Source organism: Cinclus cinclus, chromosome 32 (genome assembly GCF_963662255.1).
Source record: "Cinclus cinclus chromosome 32, bCinCin1.1, whole genome shotgun sequence".
Taxonomy (NCBI): Eukaryota; Metazoa; Chordata; class Aves; order Passeriformes; family Cinclidae; genus Cinclus; species Cinclus cinclus.
The window spans coordinates 1,831,567-1,845,554 of record NC_085077.1 but is presented as its reverse complement, the minus strand read 5'-3'; the positions used below and the strand labels follow the sequence as shown (position 1 = coordinate 1,845,554).

At 49.5% G+C, this 13,988-nt stretch overlaps 1 protein-coding gene across 1 annotated transcript in view; it reads right to left on the bottom strand.

Annotated features, from left to right (window-relative positions):
• EVI5L (ecotropic viral integration site 5 like) overlaps nt 1–13,988 on the bottom strand; it is a 50,836-nt gene that overhangs the window by 16,328 nt on the left and 20,520 nt on the right. Inside the window, 2 exon segments of the mRNA XM_062511757.1 lie at nt 9,308–9,446; nt 12,522–12,554. Of these exon segments, the coding sequence (XP_062367741.1) occupies nt 9,308–9,446; nt 12,522–12,554 (172 nt within the window).

Below are 13,988 nucleotides of genomic sequence, written 5' to 3'. Positions count from 1 at the left end.
ACAGTGACAATGACAATGACAGTGACACATAGTGACACACAGTGACAGTGACAGTGACACACAGTGACAGTGACACACAGTGACAATGACAATGACAGTGACACATAGTGACAGTGACAGTGACAGTGACAGTGACACACAGTGACAGTGACACACAGTGACACACAGTGACAGTGACAGTGACACACAGTTACACACAGTGACACTCAGGTGACAATGTCACACCTGCAGCTCTCGGATCGTGCTCTGTGCCAGTCTCAGGCTCTCGGTGGCCGTGCTGCAGCGCTGTCACCAGGGGACAGTGACACACAGTGACAGGGACACACAGTGACACACAGTGACAGTGACAGTGACACATAGTGACAGTGACAGTGACAGTGACACACAGTGACACACAGTGACAGTGACAGTGACACACAGTGACAGTGACACACAGTGACAATGACAATGACAGTGACACATAGTGACACACAGTGACAGTGACAGTGACACACAGTGACAGTGACACACAGTGACACACAGTGACAGTGACAGTGACACACAGTGACACACAGTGACGGTGACACAGTCACAGTGACAGTGACACACAGTGACAGTGACAGTGACACACAGTGACAGTGACACTCAGTGACACACAGTGACAGTGACACACAGTGACACACAGTGACAGTGACAGTGACACACAGTGACAGTGACACACAGTGACACACAGTGACACACAGTGACAGTGACAGTGACACACAGTAACACACAGTGACACTCAAGTGACAATGTCACACCTGCAGCTCTCGGATCGTGCTCTGTGCCCCTCTCAGGCTCTCGGTGGCTGTGCTGCAGCGCTGTCACCAGGGGACAGTGACACACAGTGACAGGGACACACAGTGACACACAGTGACAGTGACACATAGTGACAGTGACAGTGACAGTGACACACAGTGACACACAGTGACAGGGACACACAGTGACACACAGTGACAGTGACAGTGACACATAGTGACAGTGACAGTGACAGTGACACACAGTGACACACAGTGACAGGGACACACAGTGACACACAGTGACAGTGACAGTGACACACAGTGACACAGTGACAGTGACACACAGTGACACACAGTTGACAGTGACACTCAGCGACACACAGTGACAGTGACACACAGTGACAGTGACACAGTGACAGTGACACACAGTGACACACAGTGACACACAGTGACAGTGACACTCAGCGACACACAGTGACAGTGACACACAGTGACAGTGACAGTGACACAGTGACAGTGACACACAGTGACACACAGTGACACACAGTGACACACAGTGACGGTGACACAGTCACAGTGACAGTGACACACAGTGACAGTGACAGTGACACACAGTGACACACAGTGACGGTGACACAGTCACAGTGACAGTGACACACAGTGACAGTGACAGTGACACACAGTGACGGTGACACTCAGTGACACACAGTGACAGTGACACACAGTGACACACAGTGACAGTGACAGTGACACACAGTGACAGTGACACACAGTGACACACAGTGACAGTGACAGTGACACACAGTGACACACAGTGACACACATTGACAGTGACACACAGTGGCACACAATGACACACAGTGACACTCAGGTGACAATGTCACACCTGCAGCTCTCGGATCGTGCTCTGTGCCCGTCTCAGGCTCTCGGTGGCTGTGCTGCAGCGCTGTCACCAGGGGACAGTGACACACAGTGACAGGGACACACAGTGACACAGTGACAGTGACACACAGTGACACACAGTTGACAGTGACACTCAGCGACACACAGTGACAGTGACACACAGTGACAGTGACACAGTGACAGTGACACACAGTGACACACAGTGACACACAGTGACAGTGACACTCAGCGACACACAGTGACAGTGACACACAGTGACAGTGACACACAGTGACACAGTGACAGTGACACACAGTGACACACAGTGACAGTGACACACAGTGACAATGACAATGACAGTGACACATAGTGACACACAGTGACAGTGACAGTGACACACAGTGACAGTGACACACAGTGACAATGACAATGACAGTGACACATAGTGACAGTGACAGTGACAGTGACAGTGACACACAGTGACAGTGACACACAGTGACACACAGTGACAGTGACAGTGACACACAGTTACACACAGTGACACTCAGGTGACAATGTCACACCTGCAGCTCTCGGATCGTGCTCTGTGCCAGTCTCAGGCTCTCGGTGGCCGTGCTGCAGCGCTGTCACCAGGGGACAGTGACACACAGTGACAGGGACACACAGTGACACACAGTGACAGTGACAGTGACACATAGTGACAGTGACAGTGACAGTGACACACAGTGACACACAGTGACAGTGACAGTGACACACAGTGACAGTGACACACAGTGACAATGACAATGACAGTGACACATAGTGACACACAGTGACAGTGACAGTGACACACAGTGACAGTGACACACAGTGACACACAGTGACAGTGACAGTGACACACAGTGACACACAGTGACGGTGACACAGTCACAGTGACAGTGACACACAGTGACAGTGACAGTGACACACAGTGACAGTGACACTCAGTGACACACAGTGACAGTGACACACAGTGACACACAGTGACAGTGACAGTGACACACAGTGACAGTGACACACAGTGACACACAGTGACACACAGTGACAGTGACAGTGACACACAGTAACACACAGTGACACTCAAGTGACAATGTCACACCTGCAGCTCTCGGATCGTGCTCTGTGCCCCTCTCAGGCTCTCGGTGGCTGTGCTGCAGCGCTGTCACCAGGGGACAGTGACACACAGTGACAGGGACACACAGTGACACACAGTGACAGTGACACATAGTGACAGTGACAGTGACAGTGACACACAGTGACACACAGTGACAGGGACACACAGTGACACACAGTGACAGTGACAGTGACACATAGTGACAGTGACAGTGACAGTGACACACAGTGACACACAGTGACAGTGACAGTGACACACAGTGACACACAGTTGACAGTGACACTCAGCGACACACAGTGACAGTGACACACAGTGACAGTGACAGTGACACAGTGACAGTGACACAGAGTGATACACAGTGACGGTGACACAGTCACAGTGACAGTGACACACAGTGACAGTGACAGTGACACACAGTGACACACAGTGACGGTGACACAGTCACAGTGACAGTGACACACAGTGACAGTGACAGTGACACACAGTGACGGTGACACTCAGTGACACACAGTGACAGTGACACACAGTGACACACAGTGACAGTGACACACAGTGACACACAGTGACACACAGTGACAGTGACAGTGACACACAGTAACACACAGTGACACTCAGGTGACAATGTCACACCTGCAGCTCTCGGATCGTGCTCTGTGCCCGTCTCAGGCTCTCGGTGGCTGTGCTGCAGCGCTGTCACCAGGGGACAGTGACACATAGTGACAGTGACAGTGACACACAGTGACAGGGACACACAGTGACACACAGTGACAGTGACAGTGACACACAGTGACAGTGACACACAGTGACACACAGTTGACAGTGACACTCAGCGACACACAGTGACAGTGACACACAGTGACAGTGACACAGTGACAGTGACACACAGTGACACAGTGACAGTGACACACAGTGACACACAGTTGACAGTGACACTCAGCGACACACAGTGACAGTGACACACAGTGACAGTGACACAGTGACAGTGACACACAGTGACACAGTGACAGTGACACACAGTGACACACAGTGACACACAGTGACAGTGACACTCAGCGACACACAGTGACAGTGACACACAGTGACAGTGACAGTGACACAGTGACAGTGACACACAGTGACACAGTGACAGTGACACACAGTGACACACAGTGACACACAGTGACAGTGACACACAGTAACAATGACAATGACAGTGACACATAGTGACACACAGTGACAGTGACAGTGACACACAGTGACAGTGACACACAGTGACAATGACAATGACAGTGACACATAGTGACACACAGTGACAGTGACAGTGACACACAGTGACAGTGACACACAGTGACACACAGTGACACACAGTGACAGTGACACACAGTGACAGTGACAGTGACACACAGTGACACACAGTGACGGTGACACAGTCACAGTGACAGTGACACACAGTGACAGTGACAGTGACACACAGTGACAGTGACACACAGTGACGGTGACACTCAGTGACACACAGTGACAGTGACACACAGTGACACACAGTGACAGTGACAGTGACACACAGTGACAGTGACACACAGTGACACACAGTGACACACAGTGACAGTGACAGTGACACACAGTAACACACAGTGACACTCAAGTGACAATGTCACACCTGCAGCTCTCGGATCGTGCTCTGTGCCCGTCTCAGGCTCTCGGTGGCTGTGCTGCAGCGCTGTCACCAGGGGACAGTGACACACAGTGACAGGGACACACAGTGACACACAGTGACAGTGACAGTGACACATAGTGACAGTGACAGTGACAGTGACACACAGTGACACACAGTGACAGTGACAGTGACACACAGTGACACACAGTTGACAGTGACACTCAGCGACACACAGTGACAGTGACACACAGTGACAGTGACAGTGACACAGTGACAGTGACACAGAGTGATACACAGTGACGGTGACACAGTCACAGTGACAGTGACACACAGTGACAGTGACAGTGACACACAGTGACACACAGTGACGGTGACACAGTCACAGTGACAGTGACACACAGTGACAGTGACAGTGACACACAGTGACAGTGACACACAGTGACGGTGACACTCAGTGACACACAGTGACAGTGACACACAGTGACACACAGTGACAGTGACAGTGACACACAGTGACAGTGACACACAGTGACACACAGTGACACACAGTGACAGTGACACACAGTGACAGTGACAATGACGCACAGTGACACACAGTGACAGTGACACACAGTGACGGTGACACTCAGCGACACACAGTGACAGTGACACACAGTGACACACAGTGACAGTGACAGTGACACACAGTGACAGTGACACACAGTGACACACAGTGACACACAGTGACAGTGACAGTGACACACAGTAACACACAGTGACACTCAAGTGACAATGTCACACCTGCAGCTCTCGGATCGTGCTCTGTGCCCCTCTCAGGCTCTCGGTGGCTGTGCTGCAGCGCTGTCACCAGGGGACAGTGACACACAGTGACAGGGACACACAGTGACACACAGTGACAGTGACACATAGTGACAGTGACAGTGACAGTGACACACAGTGACACACAGTGACAGGGACACACAGTGACACACAGTGACAGTGACAGTGACACATAGTGACAGTGACAGTGACAGTGACACACAGTGACACACAGTGACAGTGACAGTGACACACAGTGACACACAGTTGACAGTGACACTCAGCGACACACAGTGACAGTGACACACAGTGACAGTGACAGTGACACAGTGACAGTGACACAGAGTGATACACAGTGACGGTGACACAGTCACAGTGACAGTGACACACAGTGACAGTGACAGTGACACACAGTGACACACAGTGACGGTGACACAGTCACAGTGACAGTGACACACAGTGACAGTGACAGTGACACACAGTGACGGTGACACTCAGTGACACACAGTGACAGTGACACACAGTGACACACAGTGACAGTGACACACAGTGACACACAGTGACACACAGTGACAGTGACAGTGACACACAGTAACACACAGTGACACTCAGGTGACAATGTCACACCTGCAGCTCTCGGATCGTGCTCTGTGCCCGTCTCAGGCTCTCGGTGGCTGTGCTGCAGCGCTGTCACCAGGGGACAGTGACACATAGTGACAGTGACAGTGACACACAGTGACAGGGACACACAGTGACACACAGTGACAGTGACAGTGACACACAGTGACAGTGACACACAGTGACACACAGTTGACAGTGACACTCAGCGACACACAGTGACAGTGACACACAGTGACAGTGACACAGTGACAGTGACACACAGTGACACAGTGACAGTGACACACAGTGACACACAGTTGACAGTGACACTCAGCGACACACAGTGACAGTGACACACAGTGACAGTGACACAGTGACAGTGACACACAGTGACACAGTGACAGTGACACACAGTGACACACAGTGACACACAGTGACAGTGACACTCAGCGACACACAGTGACAGTGACACACAGTGACAGTGACAGTGACACAGTGACAGTGACACACAGTGACACAGTGACAGTGACACACAGTGACACACAGTGACACACAGTGACAGTGACACACAGTAACAATGACAATGACAGTGACACATAGTGACACACAGTGACAGTGACAGTGACACACAGTGACAGTGACACACAGTGACAATGACAATGACAGTGACACATAGTGACACACAGTGACAGTGACAGTGACACACAGTGACAGTGACACACAGTGACACACAGTGACACACAGTGACAGTGACACACAGTGACAGTGACAGTGACACACAGTGACACACAGTGACGGTGACACAGTCACAGTGACAGTGACACACAGTGACAGTGACAGTGACACACAGTGACAGTGACACACAGTGACGGTGACACTCAGTGACACACAGTGACAGTGACACACAGTGACACACAGTGACAGTGACAGTGACACACAGTGACAGTGACACACAGTGACACACAGTGACACACAGTGACAGTGACAGTGACACACAGTAACACACAGTGACACTCAAGTGACAATGTCACACCTGCAGCTCTCGGATCGTGCTCTGTGCCCGTCTCAGGCTCTCGGTGGCTGTGCTGCAGCGCTGTCACCAGGGGACAGTGACACACAGTGACAGGGACACACAGTGACACACAGTGACAGTGACAGTGACACATAGTGACAGTGACAGTGACAGTGACACACAGTGACACACAGTGACAGTGACAGTGACACACAGTGACACACAGTTGACAGTGACACTCAGCGACACACAGTGACAGTGACACACAGTGACAGTGACAGTGACACAGTGACAGTGACACAGAGTGATACACAGTGACGGTGACACAGTCACAGTGACAGTGACACACAGTGACAGTGACAGTGACACACAGTGACACACAGTGACGGTGACACAGTCACAGTGACAGTGACACACAGTGACAGTGACAGTGACACACAGTGACGGTGACACTCAGTGACACACAGTGACAGTGACACACAGTGACACACAGTGACAGTGACACACAGTGACACACAGTGACACACAGTGACAGTGACAGTGACACACAGTAACACACAGTGACACTCAGGTGACAATGTCACACCTGCAGCTCTCGGATCGTGCTCTGTGCCCGTCTCAGGCTCTCGGTGGCTGTGCTGCAGCGCTGTCACCAGGGGACAGTGACACATAGTGACAGTGACAGTGACACACAGTGACAGGGACACACAGTGACACACAGTGACAGTGACAGTGACACACAGTGACAGTGACACACAGTGACACACAGTTGACAGTGACACTCAGCGACACACAGTGACAGTGACACACAGTGACAGTGACACAGTGACAGTGACACACAGTGACACAGTGACAGTGACACACAGTGACACACAGTGACACACAGTGACAGTGACACTCAGCGACACACAGTGACAGTGACACACAGTGACAGTGACAGTGACACAGTGACAGTGACACACAGTGACACAGTGACAGTGACACACAGTGACACACAGTGACACACAGTGACAGTGACACACAGTAACAATGACAATGACAGTGACACATAGTGACACACAGTGACAGTGACAGTGACACACAGTGACAGTGACACACAGTGACAATGACAATGACAGTGACACATAGTGACACACAGTGACAGTGACAGTGACACACAGTGACAGTGACACACAGTGACACACAGTGACACACAGTGACAGTGACACACAGTGACAGTGACAGTGACACACAGTGACACACAGTGACGGTGACACAGTCACAGTGACAGTGACACACAGTGACAGTGACAGTGACACACAGTGACAGTGACACACAGTGACGGTGACACTCAGTGACACACAGTGACAGTGACACACAGTGACACACAGTGACAGTGACAGTGACACACAGTGACAGTGACACACAGTGACACACAGTGACACACAGTGACAGTGACAGTGACACACAGTAACACACAGTGACACTCAAGTGACAATGTCACACCTGCAGCTCTCGGATCGTGCTCTGTGCCCGTCTCAGGCTCTCGGTGGCTGTGCTGCAGCGCTGTCACCAGGGGACAGTGACACACAGTGACAGGGACACACAGTGACACACAGTGACAGTGACAGTGACACATAGTGACAGTGACAGTGACAGTGACACACAGTGACACACAGTTGACAGTGACACTCAGCGACACACAGTGACAGTGACACACAGTGACAGTGACACAGTGACAGTGACACACAGTGACACAGTGACAGTGACACACAGTGACACACAGTGACACACAGTGACAGTGACACTCAGCGACACACAGTGACAGTGACACACAGTGACAGTGACAGTGACACAGTGACAGTGACACACAGTGACACAGTGACAGTGACACACAGTGACACACAGTGACACACAGTGACAGTGACACACAGTGACAATGACAATGACAGTGACACATAGTGACACACAGTGACAGTGACAGTGACACACAGTGACAGTGACACACAGTGACACACAGTGACAGTGACAGTGACACACAGTAACACACAGTGACACTCAGGTGACAATGTCACACCTGCAGCTCTCGGATCGTGCTCTGTGCCAGTCTCAGGCTCTCGGTGGCCGTGCTGCAGCGCTGTCACCAGGGGACAGTGACACACAGTGACAGGGACACACAGTGACACACAGTGACAGTGACACATAGTGACAGTGACAGTGACAGTGACACACAGTGACACACAGTGACAGTGACAGTGACACACAGTGACACACAGTTGACAGTGACACTCAGCGACACACAGTGACAGTGACACACAGTGACAGTGACAGTGACACAGTGACAGTGACACACAGTGACACAGTGACAGTGACACACAGTGACACACAGTGACACACAGTGACAGTGACACACAGTGACAGTGACACACAGTGACAGTGACAGTGACACACAGTGACACACAGTGACAGTGACAGTGACACACAGTAACACACAGTGACACTCAGGTGACAATGTCACACCTGCAGCTCTCGGATGGTGCTCTGTGCCCGTCTCAGGCTCTCGGTGGCCGTGCTGCAGCGCTGTCTCACCAGTGCCAGCTCCCGCCGGATGACGTCGTTCTCCTCGGCCTCCTGCGCCCGTGTCACCTGGCCCTGGGGACATCGGGGACATCGGGGACAGTGGCGATAGTGTCACCCCTTGGCCCACGTCACCTGGCCCTGGGGACATCGGGGACATCGGGGACAGTGGTGATAGTGTCACCCCTTGGCCCACGTTACCTGGCCCTGGTTACATTGGGGATACTGGGGGTGTTGGGGACATTTGGGCCGTCAGAGACAGCGTCACCTCCTGTAGTCGTCACCTGGCCCTGGACACATCGGGGACACTGGGGACACTGTCACCTCCTGCCACCAGGGCAGAGCCAGTGCAGCCGTGGTGGCACTGGGGGGACAAGGAGGTGATGCCAGCCCTAGGAGGTGACAATGGGGACAGGTAGGTGACACCGGGGACAAAGGATGTGCCACCAGCACAGGGAGGTGACACCTGGGGGGGGGGAGGGGGTTCGGACAGGGAGGTGACACCAGGGACAAGGAGGTGACAATGGAGACAGTGAAGTGACATTGGGGACATTGAGGTGACAATGGGGACAGGGAGGTGACACTGGGGACACAGAGGTGACATTGGGGACAGGGAGGTGCCACCACCCCCCTGGGGACCTCCAGGGCCATTTTCCCCCCTCCCCCACCCCAAATTCCATCTAAACTCCTCCAATCGCTGCTTTTCACCCCAATTTACCCCAAAACCCCCCAAAATTCCCCTAAAATTCCCCCAAATCCCAGAATTCCCCCCCCCCCCCCGAGCTGCGCAGGAGCCTCCGGAAAAGCAAGGAAAAAAAAAAGGTGGTAAAAGGAAAAATCCACCCCAAAAATGGGGCCGGGGGAAAAGGGGAGGAGAAGGAGGAAAAGGAAATGGGGGGGGGAAAGGGAAATTTGGGAAATTTGAGAAAAAGGGGGAAAATCTGGGGAAAATCAGGGAATTTTCGGGGGAAATTGGGAAAAATTTGGGGAGAAATTTGGGGAAAATCAGGAAAAATCGGTAAAAAATTGGGGTGGAAATTGGGGAAATTTTGGGGAGAAATTTGGGGAAAATCAGGAAAATTCGGGGAAAAGTTGGGGGGGAAATTGGGGAAAATTTGGGGGAAATCAGGGCAAAATTAGGGAAAATTTGGGAAAAATCAGGGAGAAAATGGGAAAAATGGGGGTGAATTGGAGGAAAATTGGGGAAAATCATGGAAAACTGGGGAAATTCGGGGAAAATCAGGGAAAAACTGGGGGGAAATTGGGGAAAATCTGGGGGAATCAGGGAAAATTTGGGAGACATAGGAGGAAATTGGGGAAAATTGGGGGAAATGGGGAAAATAGAGAAAATTGGGGAAATATTGGGGAAAATCTGGAAAAATCAGGAAAAAAACGAAGGGAGCAGGAAAAAATGGGAGAACTGGGGGGAAATTCGGGAAAAATCATAGAAAATTGGGAAAAATCGGGGGGAAATAGGGGGGGAAAAATGGGGGGAAATTGGGGAAAAATAGGGGAGAACAGAAAATTGGGGAAAACTGAGGAATATTGGGGAAATTGGGGGAAATCAGGGAAAACTGGGAAAATTAATGGGAAAATTTGGGAAAAAATTGTGGGAAAATTGGGAAAAAAATGGGGGAAATTATGGGAAAATAGGGAAAATTTGGGGGAGATTGGGAGAAATTGGGAAAAAATGTGGGGAATCAAGGAAAAATCAGGGAAAATAAGGGGAAATTTGGGGAAAATGGGGAGAAATCAGGAAAATTATGGGGAAAATTATGGGGAAATTGGGGAAAAACTGGAGGAAAATCAGGAAAAATAGGGGAAAATGAGGGAAAACTGGGAAAATAAAAAATTGGGGAAAACTGAGGAGTATTGGGAGAATTCAGGGGAAATTTCAGGAAAATTGGGGAAAAAGTCAGGGGAAAACTGGGGGAAAATAGAGAAAACTGGGGGAGTATCAGGAAAAATTGGGGGAAATTGGGAAAAATGGGGAAAACAAGGGAAAATCGAGAAAAATCAGGGGGAAATTGGGGAAAATCAAGAAATATTGCAAAAAATTTGGGGGAAATGTGGAAAAATTTGGAAAAATCAGGGGAAATTGGGGGGAAAATGAAGAAAAACTTGAGGAAATTAAGGAAAATCAGGGGGAAAAATCAGGGAAAATGGGGGGGAAAATTGGGAAAAAATTGGGAAAAAATTGGGGAAAATGGGGGAAAAGAGTGGGAAATTTAGGAAAAAACTGGGGAAAACTGGGAAAAATTGGAGGAAAATTGAGGAAAACACGGTGGAAAATCAGGAAAAAAAGGGGGGAAATCGGGGGGAAATCAGGGAAAAATCAGGGAAAAAAATCAGGAAAAATGGGAGGAAAATGGGAGGAAATTGGGAGAAAATTGGGAAAAACGGGGAAAATTGGAGGAAAATCAGGAAAAATAGGGAAAAATTGGGCAGAAATTGGGGGGAATCAGGGAAAAATTGGGGGAAATTGGGAAAAAATGGAGGAAAATTGGGAAAAATTGGGGAAAAATTGGGAGACAATTGGGGGAAATTTGGGATAAATCAGGAGAAAAATGAAGGAAAATAGGGTGGAAAATCAGGAAAAATGAGGGGAAAAAGGGGAAAAAACTGGGGAAAATTGGGGGAAAATGAGGAAAAATTGGGAAAATTTGTAGGAGTATTGGGGAAAATCAGGGAAAATTGGGGTAAAGGAGGAAGAGGAGGAAGAGGAGGAAGAGGAGGAAGAGGAGGAAGAGAAAGATGAGGAAGAGGAGGAAGAGGAGGAAGATGAGGAGGAAGAGGAGGAAGTGGAGGAGGAAGATGAGGAAGAGGATGAGGAGGAAGATGAGGAGGAAGAGGCGGAGGAAGATGAGAAAGAAGAGGAAGAAGAGGAAGAAGAGGAAGATGAGGAGGAAGAGGAGGAAGATGAGGAAGAGGAGGAGGAAGATGAGGAAGAGGAGGAGGAAGATGAGGAAGAAGAGGAAGAGGAAGAGGAAGAAGATGAAGATGAGGAAGAGGAAGATGAGGAGGAAGATGAGGAAGAGGAGGAAGAGGAGGAGGAAGAGGAGGAGGAAGAGGAAGAAGAGGAAGATGAGGGGGAAAATGAGGAAGAGGAGGAGGAAGATGAGGAAGATGAGGAAGAGGAGGAGGCCGTACCTGGATGAGGCGATCGGCCAGGGCTGCGCTCTCCTGGGGGGAGGGGACAGCGACAGAGCCCGGTCAGCGACAGCGACAGCCCAAATTCCCAAAAATCCCCAAATTCCCAAAAATCCCCAAATTCCCAAAAATTCCCAAAAATCCCCAAATTCCCAAAAATTCCCAAAAATCCCCAAATCCCCAAATTCCCAAAAATCCCCAAATTCCCAAAAATCCCCAAATTCCCAAAAATTCCCAAAAATCCCCAAATTCCCAAATTCCCAAAAATCCCCAAATTCCCAAAAATTCCCAAATTCCCCAAATTCCCAAAAATCCCCAAATTCCAAAAAATCCCCAAATTCCCAAAAATTCCCAAAAATTCCCAAATTCCCAAAAATCCCCAAATTCCCCAAATTCCCAAAAATTTGAAATTCCCAAAAAATCCCAAATTCCCAAAAATCCCCAAATCCCCAAAAATTGCCAAAATCCCCAAATTCCCCAAAATTCCCTAAATCCCCACATATCCCCAAAATTCCCCAAAAAATCCCCAAATTCCCAAATCCCCCAATTTCTCCCAAAATCCCCGAATCCCCAAAAAATTCCCAAATTCCCAAAAATTCCCAAATCCCCAAAAAATTCCCAAAAAATCCCCCAAAATCCTCAAATCCCCAAATCCCAAAAATCCCCAAATTCCCAAAATTCCCCAAATCCCCAAATTCCCCGAAATTCCCTAAATCCGCCAAAATTGCCAAATTCCCAAACCCCAAATCTCCAAATCCCCAAAAATTCCCAAATCCCCAAAATTCCCCAAACCCCCAAATTTCCAAATCCCAAAATTCCCAAATTCCCAAAATCCAAAATTCCCAAAAAATCCTCAAAGTCCCAAATCCCCCAAAATTCCCAAAATCCCCAAATTCCCCAAAAAAATCTCCCAAATCCCCCAAAAATTCCCAAATTCCCAAAATCCAAAATTCCCAAAAAATCCTCAAAGTCCCAAATCCCCCAAAATTCCCAAAATCCCCAAATTCCCCAAAAAAATCTCCCAAAACCCCCAAAAATTCCCAAATTCCCAAAATTCCCCAAATCCCCAAAAACCCCAAAAATTCCCAAATGCCCAAAAATTCCCAAAATTCCCCAAATTCCCAAATCCCCAAAAATTCCCAAATCCCCCAAATTCCCCAAAAAAATCTCCCAAATCCCCCAAAAATTCCCAAATTCCCAAAATTCCCCAAATCCCCAAAAACCCCGAAATCCCCAAAAATTCCCAAATGCCCAAAAATTCCCAAAATTCCCCAAATTCCCAAATCCCCAAAAATTCCCAAATTCCCCAAAACCCCCAAAATCCCCAAAAAATTCCCCAAATTCCCCAAAAATTCCCAAATTCCCCAAAACCCCGAAAATCCCCCAAAAAATTCCCCAAATTCCCAAATCCCCAAAAATTCCCAAAATTCCCCAAAACCCCCAAAATTCCCAAAAATTCCCCAAATT